This window comes from Rhinopithecus bieti, unplaced genomic scaffold (assembly GCF_001698545.2).
Source record: "Rhinopithecus bieti isolate Rb0 unplaced genomic scaffold, ASM169854v2 scaffold_18418, whole genome shotgun sequence".
Lineage (NCBI taxonomy): Eukaryota > Metazoa > Chordata > Mammalia > Primates > Cercopithecidae > Rhinopithecus > Rhinopithecus bieti.
Window position 1 is genome coordinate 1,799,362 of NW_016809431.1, and position 21,641 is coordinate 1,821,002.

Genomic DNA, 21,641 nt, shown 5'->3' on the forward strand with positions numbered 1-21,641 from the left:
CAGTACCATGCTGTTTTGGTTACTGTAGCCTTGTAATATAGTTTGAAGTCAGGTAGCGTGATGCCTCCAGCTTTGTTCTTTTGGCTTAGGACTGTCTTGGCAATGCGGGCTCTTTTTTGGTTCCATATGAACTTGAAGTTTTTTCCAATTCTGTGAAGAAAGTCATTGGTAGCTTAATGGAGATGGCATTGCATCTATAAATTACCTTGGGCAGTATGGCCATTTTCACAATACTGATTCTTCCTATCCATGAGCATGGAATGTTCTTCTATTTGTTTGTGTCCTCTTTTATTTCATTGAGCAGTGGTTTGTAGTTCTCCTTGAAGAGGTCCTTCACATCCCTTGTAAGTTGGATTCCTAGGTATTTTATTCTCTTTGAAGCAATTGTGAATGGGAGTTCACTCATGATTTGGCTCTCTGTTTGTCTGTTATTGGTGTATACGAATGCTAGTGACTTTTGCACATTAATTTTGTATCCTGAGACTTTGCTGAAGTTGCTTATCAGCTTAAGGAGATTTTGGGCTGAGACGATGGGGTTTTCTAAATATACAATCATGTCTTCAGTCACTGCTTTAAAACAATATTGCAGCTATTTCGAGATCCTGATGTAAATGTGCGACCTGTGTCTGTGGGACCATGATTTGTTATTCCAATAGTCCTTTCATCTAAATAGGATCTATACGTATGACCGCCTCTTGGGGTTGATTAGTTTGTTTTGTTTTATTATTTGCTCAAAAGACAAAAGCCACCAACACTAACTGAAAATGAAAATCAGTCTCTTTGACTTTCTCAGGATCACAGTAGTATGCTCTGCCAAAGTTTTGTCCTAGAGTAATTCTCTTCACCACCACGTGGGAATGTATTCTACCCCTTCTCTCACCTGGTTTCCTGCCCACAATCATTCTTTTTGGAAAATCCTTCATTGGCTTCCCTTGATAGTTAGAAAAATGATAACCATTTATTGTGACTCAGGCAACCTGGCCCCTATCTATCTTGTCAACTTTATGTCGCATCTTGCTCTCACATCTCCATACTGGCCTTCTCTCAGTACCTCATATTTACTGGGCCTTCTCCTACCACAGCCTGTGCACATCTATAACTGTTCCATGTAGTGCTTGGTTCATCCCATTTTGCTCAGTTAGCACCAGTTCATGTGTGTTGGAGCTTAAGCACCAGTTTCTCAGAGAGGCTCGAATAGATCAAATCTCACTGTCATAGGCTGTCACAGCATGTTGCTCTCCTTTGAAGACTACTACATTTGCAGTTTTACATTAATTGTGTGATGACTTGATTAGTATTTTTGTTTCCCCCACTAGACTGTATGCTCCAGAATGGCACGCATTCTATCTAGTTTTGTTATTTTCATACCCTCACAGTCCCTGATAAATAGTAGATAACAATAAATATTTGGTGTGTGGAAGGCTAATATCCCTGCTAAATAAAGGGTTTCTTGATCTGTTTTTACTCTCTCATGGAAGTTAAATGGAAGGAAAAGCTTAGGAGTAAATTATACAGGCCAGATCCCTGTTTGCTTAGCATATAACTATGTGTATAATTTATTTATTAGTTGGTTCTCAACTTTATTTATTTATTTGTTTATTTTTTGAGACAGGGTCTCACTCTGTCACTGTACTCTGACGGGAGTACAGTGGTGCAATCTCGGCTCATTGTAATCTCTGTCTCCCAGGCTGAAGTGATTCTTCCACCTCAGCCTTTTGGATAGCTGGGACCACAAGTGCATACCACTGCGCCTGGCTGATTTTTTAATTTTTTATAGACACAGGATCTCACTTTGTTGTCTAGGCTGGTTTTCAATTCCCAAGCTCAAGTAATCCTCCAACATTGGCCTCCCAAAGTGCTGGGATTGGCTGGGCACGATGCTCACACATGTAATCCCAGCACTTTGGGAGGCTGAGATGGGTGGATCACTTGAGGTCAGGAGTTCAAGACCAGCCTGGCCAACATGGCAAAACCTCGTTTCTACTAAAAATACAAAAATTAGCCGGGCTTGGTGGCATGCACCTGTAATCCCAGCTACTTGGGAGGCTGAGGCAGGAAAATCGCTTGAACCCGGGAGGCGGAGGTTGCAGTGAGTTGAGATTGTGCCACTGCACTCCAGCCTGGGTAACAGAACAAGACTCTGTCTCAAGAAAAAAAAAAAAAGGTAAAACCAAAGTGCTGGGACTGCAGGCATGCACCACCATGCCCAGCCCTTGGAAAGTTCTAACCAAATATCTTCTGTACGTCAGAGTGTTTCTATGACACTTATAATTTTACAGTTTACTATGGTAATTTTATGTTAGAGAGTTCTGGGTTTTTATAATTTGTTATTTGGGGAATTTAAGAAATTAGTTTTCCAGTACTTTTATTCTTTTATAAGTTACATTGTTACTTTTGAATCAACGTTATATAATTTTTTATATAAACATTATTTTTTATACTATACTACAACTTACTCTTGTCACTTAATAATACTTCTGAGATATCTTTTCCTATCTATATATGGTTTATAGATATGGAAGTTTTATAGATATGGAATTTTCTTTCACTATTTTTTCTTTTTTTCAAGCAACCCCAACTTTTCTATTTGAAATTTAGAACCAGGTCTCTGGTAATAGCCAGTATATAATAATAAAGTTCAATTAAAAGTGGGAAAAAGATACAATGATAGAAAACCCACTCTACTGCCACTGGTTTTAAAACTTTTCTTATGGAAAATTTTAAACATATACAAAGACAATAATATAGTGATTCATATCCACATGTAACCCATTCACCTTAACCTCCCAATTTACTTTTTAACAAGATTCCAGGCATCATCATCACTTCTTCCCTATTTCACTGTGTATTTACAAAAGATGAAAGTACTTATTAGAAATACATAACTGGCCAGGTGCGGTGGCTCACACCTCTAATCTCAGCATTTCTGGCGGCCAGGGCGAGCGGATAACTTGAGGTCAGGAGTTCGAGACCAGCCTGGCCAACATGGTGAAACCCTGTCTCCACTGAAAATACAAAAATTAGCCAGGAGTGGTGGTGCGCACCTGTAGTCCCAGGTACTCGGGAAGCTGAGGCAGGAGAGTCACTTGAATCCGGGAGGCAGAGGTTGCAGTGAACCAAGATAGCGCCACTGCACTCTGGCCTGAGCAAGAAAGTGAGACTCTGTCTCAAAAAAATTAAAAAATAAAAAATAAATAACTGCAGTGCCATTATTACATCTCCAAAGACTCTGACAGTAATTGTTTTAATAGCATCATCTATCCAGTCAGTATTCAAACTTGCAGTTGTTTCATGTCTTTTTCACAGTTTATTTGCCTCAGGGTCCAGATAAGGTCCGTGAACAGGAATTCGTATATCTCTGATGTCATTCTAATCTGTACATTCCTTCTTTCTGTTTTATGGCCACTTAGTTATTGAAGAACTAAAGTTGTTTTTCTTTTTTCTTTATGGTTTCCTAGGGTTTTATTTTTGTTTTTGTTTTTTTAGCCAGGATCTCACTCTGTCACCCAGGCTAGAGTGTGGTGGCACAATGACAGCTCACTGCACCCTTGAACACCTGGGCTCAAGCAATCCTCTCGAGTAGCTGGCACTATAGGTGCTCACCACCATGCCCTAGGCCTCCTTCTGTTCCCCAGGCTGGTCTTGAACTCAAACTGATCTCAAGCAGCCCTTCTGCCTCAGCCTCCTGAGTTGCTGGGATTACAGGTGTGAGCCATCATGCCTGGCTTCCAAAGGTTTTTTTTTATAGTGTCTCATACTCTCAGTTTTGCTGATAACTCCCCATGATATACTTCAACATGTTTCTTTATAATCTGTATGTCCTATAAATTGGTAGATTTCAGTATCTGAGAATATTCAAGAAGTAGAATCAGTCAAGCTTAGGGATTGGATATGAGTGTTTACGGGGAAGGAGAAGTCAAGAATTACTCCTAGGTTTCTGTTAGGCAGCTAGAAGGGTAGTGATGCATTTTAGTAATAACGCTAGATAAGGAGGAGGTTTGTGAGAGAAAATAAGAGTCTAGTTTTGAAAAAATGTTAAGTTTAACTTTAAAGATGTTAGGTCTGAGACATCAAAGCAGAAATGCAGCTGGGTGCAGTAGCTCACACCTGTAATCCCAGCACTTTCGGAAGCAAAGGCAGGTGAATCACTTGAACCCAAGAGTTTGAGACCAGTCTCGGCAACATAGGGAGACCCTGTCTCTACAAAAAATACAAAAAAAAAAAAAAAAAAAAATTACTCAGGCGTGGTGGCATGTGCCTGCGGTCCCAGCTACTTGGGAGGCTGAGGTGGATTATCTGACCCTGGAAAGTCAAGACTGCAGTGAGCTGAGATCATGCCACTGCACTCCAGCCTAGGCAACAGAGTGAGACCCTGGCTCAAAAAAATAAACACATAAAGTAGAAATGTGAGGTAGGCTATTAGATTTGGAACTGAGAGGAAAGGTAAAGAATTGGTAATTAAAGGTATTAAAGATTTTTACATCCCCAGTGAGTATACAGTAAGAAGATGAATACCTAGGCTAAAATTCCAAAGCAGTAGAATAATATTGTTCCAAAAAAGAGGGAATACTTAACAATTTCCACAATTGCCATGAGGACTAAAAAATCACCTTGGGTTTCACACACACACACAAAAAAAATTGTTCATTGCTGATCTTGTCAAATGCAATTTCCTTGGGCCTTCTTTCCTACTGTATTATATTGGAGTGAGTTGAAGTTAAATGGAAGATTAAAAAGTAGAAGAGAGCAGCCAGGCATGATGGCTCACGCCTGTAACCCAGCACTTTGGGAGGCCGAGATGGGCGGATCATGAGGTCAGGAGATCAAGACCATCCTGACCAACATGGTAAAACCCGTCTCTACTAAAAATACAAAAATTAGCTGGACTTGGCGGCGTGTGCCTGTAATCCCAGCTACTCGGGAGGCTGAGGCAGGAGAATCGCTTAAACCCGGGAGGCAGAGGTTGCAGTGAGCCGAGATCCTGCCACTGCACTTCAGCCTGGCGACAGAGCAAGACTCCATCTCAAAACAAAAAGTAGAAGAAAGCAATTTTAGCTAACTGTAAAGATGTCTAGATGTGAACTGCCCAAGAGAGAAAAGATCATTAACTGATACAGACTATAAGTTTGAGAGAAAATTTATTTCAGTTTTTTAAGATAGAAAAGATGAGGATGTTTGAATGCTGATGGAAAGGAGCCAGTAGAGAAGAGTTGAAGATCACTAAGATCAAAGAGAAATGGGGAGAGAAAGGATCCAGAGCACATCTAAAGGGATGGACCTTAGATAGAAGGGGGGGATCTCTGATGTCACAGCAGAAGGTGGAGATGGATATATAAGCAGGTAATTTTAAGGTTCTGGTTAGCAAGAAGTTGAGGAAATTTTGTCTGTTGGCTTCTATTTTTCTATAAAGTAGAAGTTATATGCAGTAAGAGAAGAAGAGCCACAGTTTTGTATAATACAAAATGAGGGATATCAGAAATAGCCAAAGAAAGGAGAGCTGACAAGGGAAACAAAAAGATGGCAGTTATGGCATGGAGGATCTAGGTGTATTGGTGACCATAAATGTATATCGACAGCATCCTACTGAGTTACGTAAGTTTCTCACACGCTCACATTTCTTGAATGCTGCCCGGCAGTTCATGTCAGGGTGTAGAGAAAACAGACAGTTGGATTCATCTGTAGTTGCAATGTTTCCAGACAAGTGGGATAGAATAACTGCAGGGCAAAGCTGTCAAAAACTAGGAAGAGAATTATGAAAGTGATAACCACAAGAAATCCAACCTGAAATATATAGAAATACGTTGGATTTACTAGTCATTTCAAAGAAGCAATGTCTTACTTGTGGTCAGGAGTTTGAGACCAGCCTGGTCAACATGGTGAAACCCTGTCTCTACTGAAAATACAAAAATTACCCAGGAGTGGTGGCACATGCCTATAATCCCAGCTACTCTGGAGGCTGAGGCAGGAGAGTCACTTGAACCTGGGAGCCAGAGCTGGTAGTGAGCTGAGATCACGCCACTGCACTCCAGCCTGGGCAACAGAGCAAGACTGCATCTCAAAAAAAAAAAAAAAAAAGCAACATCTTAGAGAAAGTTGAAGACCAGGAAATAAAAGGAGCATGAAGTAAAAAGTTGAGGATATATGCATATTTATAAAGCATTTAACGTGGATTCTACAGGAAGGTTGGATAGGAAAAAGGACAGTGGGAAATAGGGTCTCACACAGTTTGACACTGAGAGTCAGGAATGATACAGCAAGTGCTTCTATCTTTGGACAGTGAGCAAGGCTGATTCAAGGGATGTGCAATCATGACTGACTTAGCAGGTCTTGAGGTTGTGAGAAAGTCCATCACACTCAAGTTTCTTCAGAATTTAGTTATGAGTTGGGTGGGAAACAATTCTTAGGAAGTTATTAACCATTTCTTGTGGATAGGGAGACTCTAGTCCCTCTGAAAGTCACTCTGAAAGAAGTTGGTCAGGTCTAGCCTTAATAAAACACCCAAGAAAGATTCTCATGGACCAAGTTCTAGGCTCATAGAGAGTACAGGTATGTGTACCCCTTGGTATCTCCTAATAATAAATACATCTAAATTTCTCCTGAGACAGTTGGGGAATGAGGAGTGTCTCAAAATCCAGGAGCTACATAGGAAGATAACTAAGACTGAAGCTTAGAAAATATTTGGTGTCTACACTGAAATGAATGTCAGAAACATGTTTTATTGTGGAAACAAGTTTTCCCTCGTTTCATAGTTAAACCTCCTGTTTTCTTTTGTTTCAAGTAGTACATTAGTTAGCTATTGCTGGATAACAAATTGCCCCCAAAACTTAACAGCATTAGTAGACACTTATTTTTGCTTCTATGGATCACAAATCCTGGTGCAGCTGAGCTGCCTGTCTCTGGTTCAGGGTTTCCCACAAGACTTCAGGGTATTGGCTGGGGCTGCATTCATCTCAGGGCATAACCAGGGGAGGATCTGCTTCTAAGCTCTCTTATGGCTATTGAAGGCCTCAGATCCTCATTGGGTGTCAGCCAGAGAGACATCAGTTCCTTGTTACATGGGCCTCACCACAGGGCAGTTCACAGATAGTAACTGGCTTCCCTCAGAGGGAACAAGAGAGGTGCCCAAGATGGAAGCCACATCTTTGTAACCTTACCTTGAGAGTGCTTCTCATCACCTCTGTAGCATTTTATTCACTAGAAGCAAGTCAGTAAATCTAGCCAAGACTAAAGGGGAAGGAATTACAAAAGGGCATGAATACCAGGAGGCAAAGATCTGTCTCGGAGGCTACCTACAAACAGTAAAGATATTTAGACATCTTCAAAGATTGTGTGTTTGCTTCAGGACAAAGACTCATTTCCCTTCTATAGACCAAGAAAAAGGTTCCTTGTCTGAATTTACTAAAAAAGCCCCAACTATCCTCCTTAGCCGGAGTCTCGGTCCCTCAGATCTACCTCTATTAATTACAACCAGAGTGAGCTCCTTATGTTCAGATTTATTTGTGGTTCTCCCTCCCCTTCTTCTCCACACATACACAAACACAAATATACCATGTTCTTTCTGACCCTTGCTTATGCCTCTGCCTCTGCCTGGGCTGCCCTGTGGCTAATCTCCCTCATTATTATTATTAACTAAATTACTCCTCATGGTTCAAGTCCAAATTCAGATGCCACTTTTTCAGGAAGCAAGACTGAATTGTGTGTCTTCCCGTGTGTTCATACAGTTTCTGTCAAAGCACTTACCCACACGTATTTTCATGTTCAGCTTCTCATCTAGATTCTGGGTGAGAATGTCTTAGTTATATCCCTGGTGACTAGCATACTACCTGGAAAGTAGCAGGGGCTCGGACAATATTTGTTGCTTGGTTGCATGTGGATTTAAAGACCATTCCAGAAGCAGTCAGTAGCTGGTGGCAGTGGAAAGAGATGTAAGATGAGTCTTTCCTTGATGCCCCTTTTCCCTTCCCTAAGGAGGATTAGTAATTAGTTTTGTCCTAGAAGTGTCCCTGAAGGACTAATCAGCATAAAGAGTCCAGACCCACAAAGGAAGTAGAGACTGGAAAGGGGAGCCACTCTGGACTCTGAGCTAGTATTCTCAGTCCAACCCCAGACTTCCCTATGTGAGTATGAATAAAATGAAGAATGGATTTTCTTACTTTTATATGGGGACATATTTTTAAAAACCTCTCAAGTTAGGATTTTTTAAAGATCACTTTTATTGAAGAAAGATTAGTATGTGATAAAATGTATCCATTTTAAGTGTACAGTTGAATGAGTTTTGACAAATGTAGTTTTCTCTTAAAAATGCTGATCTAAAATAGCTAATTATTGTGAATGATGATCTAAAATAGTTTTGTGCACTAGCCAGGAAAACCTCACCTTGGCTTATAACATGACTTATACAGAAGTTCTAAGCAGCCCTCATAAAAAATAACTTTGGAGTATCACCTATTTAAGGACTTTATAACAAATTTATAACAAATTTGAACAAGGAATTTATGAAGAATTCAGAAATCTCTGTATGAGCACTTAATTATTACTTGGTTAAAATCCTGACAAATCACTTAGGAATGCATTGTTAGCAGTTTCCTATGTTGTCTACCAAAGTGGAAATTAACTGGCAAACAGTTTAGGTTGCTAGCTAACAGAGAAGAAAAGTTTCTAATACGTCACCATAGCTAGGCTCATAGGCTCATTCCTGTAGTCCCAGCTACTCTGGAGGCTGAGGTGAGTGGATCACTTGAGCCCAAGAGTTCAAGGCCAGCCTGGGCAACATAGTGAAACCTCATCTCTAAAAAAAAAAAAAAAAAAAAGAGAGAGAGAGAAAGAAAGAAGAAAAAATCACCAAAAGTGAAGTTTATGCACAAAAGGAAATTATAAGGTGTGTTGGTTCCAAAATTCTACCCCTTGTACCCTCTAGAGTAGGAGGTGCCATCTTACGGTCCTCAGAACCTTTTACTCCCATTGTGGTTTTCTCTTTCCCTTCTCCAATTAGCCAGAGCATGTATATCTGAAAGACAATTCAAATGATGTCCTGCATCTTGACATTCTTATGGATTTGACTAATAGCTTCTCATTTATTTATAATTCAACAAATATTTTGTGGATACCTACTAATCCTAAGATCACCCTTGGTACTAAGAATGCAGCAGTGAACAGAATAAAGTTTCTGTCCTCAAATAACTTGCATTTTAGCTTTTCGTTTTGCAAGGTTGAGAACTGCAAAAGAGTGCTTGCAAATATTGCTGACACTATTCTTAGAGTCATTTCCTTAATTATTAATGAATGGATTTAGCTATGGGGTCCCAGATATTTATCTGCAACTCCAGCTCCTGTCCAGAGTTGCATCCTGTGTTTTCAGATGCCCATTGGGCATTCTTACTGGATGTCAGATTCAAAAGTGAGCTCAGTTCCCAAATGAAAGCCATCATTTATTTCTGAGTTTCTGATATCCATTAATAGCATCATTACTTATCCATTTATCCAAGCTTGGCACCTCCAAGTTATCCTTGACTCCCAGCCTCTCTTTACTCACATCCAGTCAAGTTATTCAAGCCAATTAATTTGACCGCTTGAATATCCTTCAATAGCATCTCCACTTCTCTATTATCACTGCCTTAGTTTGTGCCCACAGAACCACTCAACTACTGAAAATATCCTCTCCCTCATTTCCTACCTGTGATCTCTCCATGCTGTTTTTAAGACATAATTCTTGATTGTACCATTCTCCTGCCTGAAGTCCAGTGACTCCACAGCTTGACAGCAACGTCTTTGAAATGACACAAGATACTTATTGATTTAACCCAATCTTTATCTCTGACCATACACCTTGTGTTCTATTCACATTACATTGAAACACTCCACGCTCTCCGTATTTGTACCTTTGCACAGTCTCTTCCATCAGTCTCCTGTCGCAAAATGCCTACCTTAACTGTTACAGCCTCTAATAGTCCCTAAGCAGTAATTTCTTTCTTCCTGTTTTCCCTCAGTATTTTGTTCATTCTTCTGCTGTGGTGTTTATATTATATTGTACTGCGGTCATTTATTTTTTTCATGTCTTTCTCCAGTAAAAGTTTCAAACAGCCCTTTCTAAACTGTGAGATCTTAGAGAACTTGGACTATAGCAAATTCATACTTAGTTTTCTGGCAATTTGGTGCATTTCAGAATTTGAACACTTCTTCATTGCTTTTCATCAGTGAACTTATCTGAATGTGGTTTTATTTATTTTGATCTATGAAAAATTACTATCCTAGAATTTCTTCAGTCTTTGGTTAAGTCCATACTGCAGTTTAATGCTCATATGCAAGAAACCCTCTTTTCTTTAGTTTTTCTCTAAAATATACTTAGTAAGCTTATAGGTAAAAAATAGTTTGAACAGTTATAATGGTCATACTTTTTATGATGTATTTATTTCTTTATCATAAAGACACTTCATTTGGAGTACCTTAACATGAAGTTATCTGTATTTACCTATAGTCTAAATTATACTGTCTATAATTTGCTTAATTTTTAGGGTTCAACTACACGAATGGACCACGAAACAGCCAGTGTTTTGAGTTCTAGTAGCACACACTCTGCACCTCGAAGGCTGACAAGTCATCTGGGAACCAAGGTAACAGAAGATTACAAACCCTGGTCACTAATGCCATGAATACTTTGCTAAGATATTCTTGGCCAGGCGCAGTGGCTCACACCTGTAATCCCAGCATTTGGGGAGGCCAAGGCAGGTGGATCACTTGAGGCCAGGAGTTCAAGACCAGCCTGGGCAACATATCAAAACCCCATCTCTACTAAAAATACAAAAATTAGCTGGCGTGGTGGCACACACCTGTGGTCTCAGCTACTTAGGAGGCTGAGGCATGAGAATAGTTTGAACCCAGGAGGCAGAGGTTGCAGTGAGCTGAGATCACACCACTTTCTAGTGGAGAATTCTGATTCACAGTCTCTTAAAGAAATGATATCTTTTTATACAAAGAAGCATAAACAAAGGGAAAATCAGGATTATAAAAGTGCCAGATTACCTAATTTTTAATTCTTTTTCAGTCTTTCCATCCACTTATCTGCAAGAATACTGAGTTCCAGCCAAACTGGCTCACTTCCTTCTTCCTGAACACTCCCTGTGACTTTCCGCCTCCCTTCCTTGCCTGCACTGGTGGGGACCACCATAAATGTCTGTCAGAATCCTAGCCAGCCTTCAAAACTCTTCTTGGGCTTTGCTTTTTTACAAAACATTTTCTGATTCCCAAGGTCCTCTTACCTCCCCATGTGATCCATCTACCTCATTTGAATCACTAACAATTTGCATGAACCTGCCTTTTGGAAATAAAGAAATGTTTTTTTACTTGCCTTTTGCTGTGTCTAACACGGTGCCTGCACGTGAGTAAATATGTATTGAGGTGAATGGAAAAGTTGTTGAAGTTGAGTGTTATTTCATGCTGATAAGTGAGTTTTCTTAGAGTATCTTTCTTAGATGCTAGCAAATATTTTAGGATTTGGGAATAGCGTTTGAAAAGAAAAATATTTACTTTAGACCAGATGTGGTGGCTCACGCCTGTAATCCCAGAAATTTGGAAGGCCGAAATGGGTGGATCATGTGAGGCCAGGAGTTCAAAACCAGCCTGACCAACGTGGTGAAACTCCGTCTCTACTAAAAATACACAATTAGCTGGGCGTAGTGGCACATGGCTGTAATCCCAGTTACTCGAGAGGCTGAGGCAGGAGAATTGCTTGAACCTGGGAGGCAGAGGTTGCAATGAGCCGAGATTGTACCATTGCACTCCAGCCTGGGGAACAAGAGCAAAACTCCATTTCCATTTCAAAAAAAAAAAAAAAGGAAAATATAGTTACTTTATTATTTTAAAGTCAGAGATTTTATTTTATTTTTTTTTATTTTTTGAAACAGAGTCTTGCTCTGTTGCCCAGGCTGGAGTACAGTGGCACGATCTTAGCTCACTGCAACCTCCGCCTCCTGGGTTCAGGCGATTCTGCTGCCTCCGCCTCTTGAGTAGCTGGGATTACAGGTGCATGCCACCACACCTGGCTAATTTTTTTGTATTTTTTGTAGAGATGAGGTTTCGCCATGTTGGCCAGGCTAGTTTCGAACACCTGACCTCAGGTGATGCACCCGTCTCCACCTCCCAAAGTGCTGGGATTACAGGCGTGAGCGACTGCACCTGGCCCGTCAGAGATTTTTAAATTAACTAAGATGAAATGAAATTCTAATATTACTAAACAATATATTTTTGGTTAACTCGAATTCCATTAATTGTTTTCACAGCATACTCTATATACTCTTTCTTTACTGTAAATAATATAATAGCTCTTGGGAAATATATTACTGAAATAACTAATGTTGATTTAAGTAATGATTTTTAGAATAATCAATGATATTCTCACTATGAGGCTTAATCCTGTTTATACTTCTTGGAACCTCTTATATGCCAGTAACTGTGCCAGGAGTTGTGTGTACATTATCTCTGGTCCCCTCTAAAATTCTGTGAAGTATTCATATTTCTCTAAATGAGAAAACAAGCAAAAAAAGTTTTAGGCATGGAAATTTAATTTCAGATCTGTCTAACCTCAACATGTAGTTTTTACTGTAAAGAAAATCTTGAATATTCAAGAGCACTATTGTATGAAAACTGGCAATTAGAATACTGTTTCTTTTTGAAGTCATTTATGCATGATAATATTAAGACCCTAGTATGTATTTTGAATGCCAACTACTGTCCTATACATGTATTATTTTATTTCATGTTAATGGAGAAAACATTGTTAGGTAGGTAAATTTCTCCATTTTGCAGCTCAGAAAACTGAGGCTCAGAGAAATCAAATAGCTTGACAATAATAGCACCACAGCTTGCTCCTAAGAGGTGGAGCCAAAATTTGAGCCTAGCTCCGATGAAAACCCATTTATCCACAGTCCTATACTGCCTTCCTAAAATTTTCATATCTAAAGGTATGTGTGTATTTACACATTTAAAGCAGCATTTCTAAACCTCAGCACTATTGGCTGGATAATTATTTGTTGCATTGTAGAATGTATAGTAACATCCCTGGTGCCTACCCACTAGATTCCCCTAAAATACCTGTCCTGCAATTGAGACAACCAAAAATGTCCCCAAGATGTTGTCAAATGTGTCCTGATGGGGGTAAAATTGCCCCGAATTGAGAACCACTGAGTTATGGAGATGATGCATTCTTTATATAATAGCCTCTTCTTTTATGTAATACCCTGTAGCTTTAAAATGGATAACTGGGTGCCATTTTCCGGTTTCTAATTTGCTTCTAAGTAAGTACTTAGAATTTATTGTCAAAGAGTAATTAGTACTTACTAGTTGCTTTTTAAAAAACTAACTACAAATCCTGGCTCTCACTCTGTATGATCATGGCATTTTCCTTTTTATGACAAAACATTTTAAATTTATAATCATATAATTTTAACAATATTATCATCTGATGAGAATTAATGATTGCTGAGAATTAGTACTTACAATTGTTGCAGAAATGTTTTCTATTTGTTGCTTATGGGTATAGATTAAAAGAAATAAGATAAAATTTTAAATTCTGTAGAGAATTTAGCTAAACTACATTCTCTATGTGTGTGAAATCAGTTGTTTTTCCCTGATTATAGTCAGTGGATTAGCACCAACTGATCTAGGCAAACAGCACTAACAGTTAGTGAGTATGCAAAAACCTAGTTTTTATTTTAATACTGTATTTTACCACTCATTTACTCACATAAACAAATTGGTGATGATACATAGATTTTGAAATAACACTGATTACTTCATCCTGGAAAGGTTTTCGGGTTTTTTTTTTTGGGGGGGGGGGTTGTTTTGTTTTTTTAGAGTTATAGTAAATATCCCATTCATCACTTAATTGGTTTTTGGCTTTTGGATATTAAAGTCATAATTTTGTTTCTAAACTCATTTGGCCCACAGGTGGAAATGGTGTATTCATTGTTGTCAATGCTTGGTACTCATGATAAGGATGATATGTCGCGAACTTTGCTAGCTATGTCTAGCTCCCAAGACAGCTGTATATCCATGCGACAGTCTGGATGTCTTCCTCTCCTCATCCAGCTTTTACATGGCAATGACAAAGACTCTGTATTGTTGGGAAATTCCCGGGGCAGTAAAGAGGCTCGGGCCAGGGCCAGTGCAGCACTCCACAACATCATTCACTCACAGCCTGATGACAAGAGAGGCAGGCGTGAAATCCGAGTCCTTCATCTTTTGGAACAGATACGCGCTTACTGTGAAACCTGTTGGGAGTGGCAGGAAGCTCATGAACAAGGCATGGACCAGGACAAAAATCCAAGTATGTTCTCTTTGTTGTACATCATAGTGCATGTTTCAAAGCAAATGTGAAATTTTTAAATAGAAAACATTTTTAGTTAATATGCTGTCTTTATGACTAAGAGGAGGAAATTCACATCAGCCATTTGTGCTACTATCATGTTTAAAAGATTAAGTCTATATTTCCCTAGAAAAATTTAGCAAAGGAAATGTTATGTGCATTACTATAAGAACAGTAAGTCAAGAGAAATTTATACTATCATAGCATAGTAGGGCCTTAGTAGAGCTAGAAAGAACTTGAGCAATTATGTTGCCCATCTTTCACTTCATAGCTGAAGCTCATTTCATAGATGAAAGTGACTTTACGTAAGTTTCTTCAGCCATTAGTGTCCAAATCATAATATTTTACATTTGCATATCATTATATTCAGGGGACACAGAGCATTGTTACATCTGTTATATTATTTGCTCCTCACAACAACCTAGTGAAGTAGGAAGGGAAGGTATTATCTCCATTTTACAGATGAAAAAACTGAGGCTCAGAAGAACTAAAGGACTTAACCATGGCCCTCACACCTAGTAAGTGGTAGACCCAGGAACAGAGCCCAGATCTCCTGACTCTCAGCTCAGTGCTCTTCCTACTGTACCATCCAGCTGTAGACAGTGGGCCCCAGTTGCTGGGAGTGATAATCCACCTAGCTCTTCACTCAGGAAGGGACCCTTAGACACCAGCCCCGCTCCCTCAGGAGCAGCATGGGAGTTAGGACCTGTAGGGATATAACTTACTTCATTCCTGTAGCCAACAACCAAAAGCAGTAAGTATGTAAGGTAAGACCTTCCTTTCACCTGATAAGAACTGACACACACACACACATGTGCACTACAAGTAGATGATTCTACTGTATCAGCCTATTGATGTGAAGAGGAGATGATGCAAACATGACTTATGAAGCTGTAGCAGATTTTTTTAAGCTTAGGTATGAAGTTGAATTTATTTGAAATCTAAAAATGTTCAAGAATAAGAAAGGCCAGGTGTGGTGGTTCATGCCTGTAATCCTAGCACTTTGGGAGGCTGAGACAGGAGGATTGCTTGAGCCCAGGAGTTTAAGACCAGCTGGGCAGCATAGTGAGACACTGTCTCATTTTTAAAAAATTTAAAAAGAATAAGAAAAAAGGGATTGCCTTTCGTATCTGTTTGTCCTAGGGTGAGAGAACTAGTAAGATTTTTACTGGGAGAACATTGCCTTCCTGGATTGTTTTCTTTGGCTATCCACAATTATGTAATGACCCACATTTTGTACTCTTGATATTTGTTCTCAAAAAATTAAATAGAATAAAATAGTATTTTCTTTTGAGATGTTTTTTAAAAAATTATGTCAAATGAGTTTTGAAACCTTGTGCATAGTATTGAATGTGGAGGTACATTTTCTTGGACACCCTTTTTAGAAATTTCTGTTTACTCTCTAGTATATCTGTCTAACTTTTTGTATTAGAGATCACATTTGTACACAGCCATATGCTTTTTTTTCTGTTTGTATTGAGATACGGTCTCACACAAGCGCCCAGACTATAATGCAGTGGTGCAATCACAGTTCACTGCAGCCTCAACCTCCCAGACTCAAGCACTCCTCCCATCTCAGCCTCCTGAGAGTATCTGGGACTACAAGCATGAGCCACAACAACTAATTTTTTTTTTTTTTTAAAGAGATGGGGTTTTGCCATGTTTCCCAGGCTGTTCTTGAACTCCTTGAACTCAAGGATCTGCCCACTTCAGTGTTCCAAAGTGCTGGGATTCCTGGTGTGAGCCACCGCACCCAGCACCATGTGCTTTTAACCCACACTCATGATAGTAGTTTAAATAGAAATTATAAACAGTGGCTCGTACCTGTAATTCCAGCACTTTGGGAGGCCCGGGCAGGAGCGGCACTTAAGGCCAGGAGTTTGAGACTACCCTAGGCAACATAGCAAGACTCTTTATCTCTACAAAAAATTTTTTAAATTAGCTAGGGGCTGTGGGGTATGCCTATAGTCCTAGCTGCTCTGGAGGCTGAGGCAGGAAGGTCACTTGAGCCCAGGAATACAAAGCTGCAGTGAAAGCTGTGATTATTCCACTTGAGCCTGGGCAACAGAGCAAGACCCTGTTTTGTTTTTTGTTTTGTTTTTTTTTTGTTTTAGAAAGAAATTATAAACAAAATTAAATCATTTTATACTAAAATGTTTTTATTATTTTGTATACTCAACATAATTTTAAATTATTAGCTATGTGAGTAATAGCATAAACCTCTAAGACTTATTCTAAGAGACTTAGTCAAGGGCAGATGAGTGGTAAACATTTTTATGGAAACAAAGCCTTTTGTTCTACATTTGTAGTATTTATTCGTCCTTTCAGCAAATATTTGTTGATCCACTAAAATTCCATGGATTAGGGGTATACTAGTGATCCCTGCATATTTTTAAAGTACAATAAACATCATTGCTCTTTAAATAACAAAGCATTATGGTTTATGTTGATTTTATTTTCAGTGCCAGCTCCTGTTGAACATCAGATCTGTCCTGCTGTGTGTGTTCTAATGAAACTTTCATTTGATGAAGAGCATAGACATGCAATGAATGAACTAGGTAAGACAAAAATGTTTTTTAATGCCATAGACAATTACTGGTGGATTTTTAAATCGTGGTAGAAATTCAGTATAGTAAACAAAGATTTTTAGTCATTGATGAATTATGATATAAGCCCACCAACTTCTGCTATCAGCTGCTTCCTCTGTGTAGCAAAAAAATGTACCCTGGTTTCCAGCAGAGAAAGGATCCTGAATCACAGAAACTGCTACCCTGTCATAAACTAACTTTTTCGAAATCGAAGCCAGAGATTGAAAAAAAATGACAAAATGGGTCACTCTTTGTCCCTTTTGCCAAAGTAGACTTTGTGTGTGCCAGCTGATGAGGATGTTAATTTGAATTATTTTGAAATGTGGAGCTACTGTATTGTGATTGAACTCAGTCACTTTTGATGAGCATCAGAAGGAATTATTATTAAGATTTTCATTTATCTTCATGGTTATCGGTACTTTACAGGATTTTCATCATAAGCAGCCTGGTATCTTTGAAATTGGTTAATATAGAAAAGTATTGTGCTTTAAGTCAGAAACATTTCATTAACTTTGGAATGATTGCTCCTTTAGGTATGTATTTTCACACACTAAACCTTATATAACCAGCAGTGCACTCCATTTTTTATATAACGGGTTTTCTTTGATTTCTAGGTTCATTTTGTACATGTGGTATTTATAAATTGCATCATGCTGAACCATCTCATGTGAACTGGATCTCTCTAGTCATGCCACAAGCAGGAACCATACACTTAATTCCCATTTTAGTGTAATTGTGCCCTTGCATTTTGTGCCGTTTATGTTACATTATGTTCCAACTCCCACTTTATATTCCTACCCCCTCATCGTTTCATTCGTCATTTATCTTAAAAGTGATGAAGTCATGAGACTCTTACACAGAGAACCTGAACAGCCAAAAGTATTGTCCTTCAGAGTCATCACTTTGGGAGGCTCTGCACCTTAAGATTTCAGGCCTGCCCTCTGGCCATGCTTTCCTTCCTAGTGGCCTAGCAATTGGCCTCCCTGATTCTCTTTCCTCTCCCTGGTCTCCTGTGGAATCTCAGTTAATCTTATGAATTCTCCCCTCCTTAGTACAATCTCAGCATTTGTGAACATTTTAAATTTTTTAAAATGCTAATCATAACAGGAAGGGGATAAAAAATAGTGAATAAACAGGAAAATATCTAATTTTAAGATACCTCAAAAGTTATTCTGTAAATGTTCCTGTGTTCCAGTGGACTGTAGACTAGGACTGAGACATTAATTATCTGGATTTCAAAATAAAACCTAGACTCAGTATTTGTTCCTCTTCCTTCCTCAGGTAGGAAGGCTACCCGGGGCATTTCATCACAGGAGCTAGGGCAGGGGCTTTCAGGTGAGGAGCAGGATGGGGCCTCTGGGGGTGTGACTGCTGGGGACGTAGCCACAGGGGATTACCTTATTCTCACTCCTCACCTCCAGATTTGCACTGGGGCAGAAGGAGGATTAGGGTTTGTGGATTGCAGGGAGATAATAGTATAAGACAGCACAAGGTTTTGGCATTAAGGGATAAGGAAAAAAGAAATCCCAAATAGGTGAAGGGGAATTCCTTAGTTCAGTCATCTGGGATGGTCGTTTGTACATATATGAAGATTCTACAACTATCAGTCATTTACGTTTGCACTTACTAGTATTAGAAGTTTTAGACTATAATTTCCATGATGTACGTTTATTGATTCTCAAATCTACCCCAGAAACTGTGCTAGGCACTAGATTTTTGTAATGATTAAGACCTGGTCCTGGCTTTCAAGGAACTCACGGTTTTTTGCATTAGTGTTTCACAAAATAATCTAAATCATAATGATCACCCAGAGGCACTCATCAAACTGCAGATTTTCTGGCCTTGTAGCAAATAGAATCTCCAGGGGAAGGGCCTAGAAATCAATGTGATAAGTGGCCTGGCTGATTCTTACGTTCAGGAAATTTTGTGAAACACCAATAGAATATTCTTGTTGAGCCTGTGATATTTATTTTAGAACAAGGCATTTCATGCCAGTGGTGACTATCTAAACCACATAAAACAAAAGTAATATACTTTTTAAAATTACCAGTCTTTCTTTTGTTCATAAGAGTCTAAATTAAGGATTCTGTTGAATGTCACCTGAGTCTGTTGGTGCTCTACTATCGGTAGTTTTACCCTATTGGGCAATACTTTGGTCTGTTTAGACCACTGTTTTCTAACAGGCACCAAGAAAATTGTGGAAGGACATGTTCATCTTCTTTGCGTTACCGTGAAACATCCTGATTTTCTTAGAGCAACCACTTTTAATTGTATCAATCCAGTCATGAATTTGCATATTTTAACAAATCCATCTATAGTTTTAGCCTATGAATTCTATGCTATGCCTCAGAATTCTCTGAAATCTTTTCATTTGCATAAAATCAAAAAGCACTTCCTCTTTTATCTGATAGTCTAAATTTTTTTGAATATTCTTTTTTTATTTGCCATGTTCTTCCTGAATCTCTTGATATCTGCCACATTCTTATTTAATCTTTATTTTCAGTATCAAGTCGTAAGATTTTTAGTTTTTCCACACAAGAGTACTCAACTCTTTGATCATGTCGTGCCTTCTTGGCATCTTCTTTAGGTGCACTTTATCTTTCTTAAGAAAGTATCCCAGTTATTGTCACACCAGGCAAGATTTTATACAGACAAAAGGCATAGTTTGTTTTGTTGTGGTATTGATCCTCTGCTTTAAAATACTCGACATCTTGGCGATCTCATTAGTATACCAGGCCACAGTCTTAAGGTCTTCCATGTCAATTTCATGGGTCAAAATTCTCAGTTCTTTTACAGGCTCCTTTTCTTTCACCCAAGTGTAAAATGGTGGAATTCCTTGAAGCTCTGCCCTAGGCTCTGTTCCTGTCTCTCTGTGCTTCTGTTAATCGTTTTCAAATTTACAGCTCAATCTGAGGTCTCTCCCTGAGTTTTAGACACATTATTGAACTGATTATGTGACATCTTCCTTTAGGTGGTATTTTAGACACTTCTTACTCAACTGTCAGAAACTGAATTTGTAATCTTTTGCATCCCTGCATCTCATCTTTTCCCAGTTTCCTTTTCTCAGAAATTCCAACCCAGTTGCTCAAACCAAAATCTTGGAAGGCATTCACGATGCCATCCTTATCCCCTGCAAATAGCAACTGACTGCTTTAATTCTGCTACTTAAAAATATCTTAAGTCATCACTCTTCTCTTCATCCCCAGTCCAAGCCACCATCATCTCTCCTGTTCTGCAATACTTTGTCTTACTTCTCTTCCCATTTCCACTGACAGTCCATTTCGTTCACTGAAACCATAGTAATCTGTTTAGAATGTGCATCTAATTATTCCTTTTTCTGCGTAAAATCTTTAATATGGCACATAAAGTCTTATGTGATCTAGCATCTACCCATGTTTATAGCGTCATTTTGTGGCCCTCTCCTTGCTGTTAAATATTTCAGGCCCAGGGGCCCTTTTGCATGCTGTTTCCTTTGCCTAGAATGTATCTTTCTTCTTCCTTCCCCACCCTTGTTACATATGCATTCATCTGGCTGGACCTGGTGGCTCATGCCTGTAATCCCAGCACTTTGGGAGACCAAGGCAGGAGAATCACTTGAACCTAGGAGTTTGCGACCAGCTTGGGCAACATAGTGGTACCCTGTCTCTACCAAAATAAAAAATTAAAACAAGATACACATTCATCCTTTACGTTTCAACTTAAACATTAAAGCATTATTTCCTCAGCCTTTTTCTTAGGAACCTAATCCCAGGTCTAGGTTAAGTCCACCTATTATATCACCCTGTGCTTCTACATAGTTCATCTATCTTTGCTCCAATCTGTACGCTCTTCATAAAGACAATGACTGATTTTTGTTCACGGTCTATGTATTTTGCCACTGTTGCAGGTGAATGGAGGAAAATTTCCTAAATATGATTTGGATTTTCTTTAACCAAATTAATTTTCACTTACCTACTTTCAAACATGTCTGTCATTCCTGCTAGTCATAAAGTTTTACATAAATATTCCTACATTTAAATCCCTTGGCTTGGAGTTCTTGAGCCAAGACAGAACTTTGTTTTACAAACTTGCAAGATTCTTCTGCATATTGAACTTTCCAGACCACTTATAAAAATATTAATGTACTGGCTCTCCTTCAGATTAATGACCTATTTAGACTTCTGGTGTCCAAGAATTGCCTGTTCATATTCATCTTTTTCTTTCTGAGTCCCATGATGATTATTTGATGAATTATATTTTGTATAGCCTCCACATGCATTTTTCTCTTTTGTTCACTTCCTTACCATTTTGCTTCACTTTTTTTTAAACTGCTTCCTTTGTGTCTTTCCCATTCCTTTCCCTTTGTTTTCTCTTTGACTTCCTAGTATTGGCCATTGTGGGCATTGTTGAGCATTTTCAGTGGAAAGAATCGGGAAAGAAAGTGCTAAATCATAGTATAGTTAATATTTGATACCATTGGCCGGGCGCGGTGGCTCAAGCCTGTAATCCCAGCACTTTGGGAGGCCGAGATGGGCGGATCACGAGGTCAGGAGATCAAGACCATCCTGGCAAACACGGTGAAACCCCGTCTCTACTAAAAAAATACAAAAACTAGCCGGGCGAGGTGGCGGGCGCCTGTAGTCCCAGCTACTCGGGAGGCTGAGGCAGGAGAATGGCGTAAACCCGGGAGGCGGAGCTTGCAGTGAGCTGAGATC

General features: G+C 39.1%; 1 protein-coding gene across 1 annotated transcript in view; it reads left to right on the top strand.

The window, feature by feature from the left end:
• Positions 1–21,641, top strand: part of APC (APC regulator of Wnt signaling pathway) — a 155,063-nt gene that overhangs the window by 110,107 nt on the left and 23,315 nt on the right. Inside the window, 3 exon segments of the mRNA XM_017889297.1 lie at positions 10,512–10,610; positions 13,942–14,320; positions 16,822–16,917. Of these exon segments, the coding sequence (XP_017744786.1) occupies positions 10,512–10,610; positions 13,942–14,320; positions 16,822–16,917 (574 nt within the window).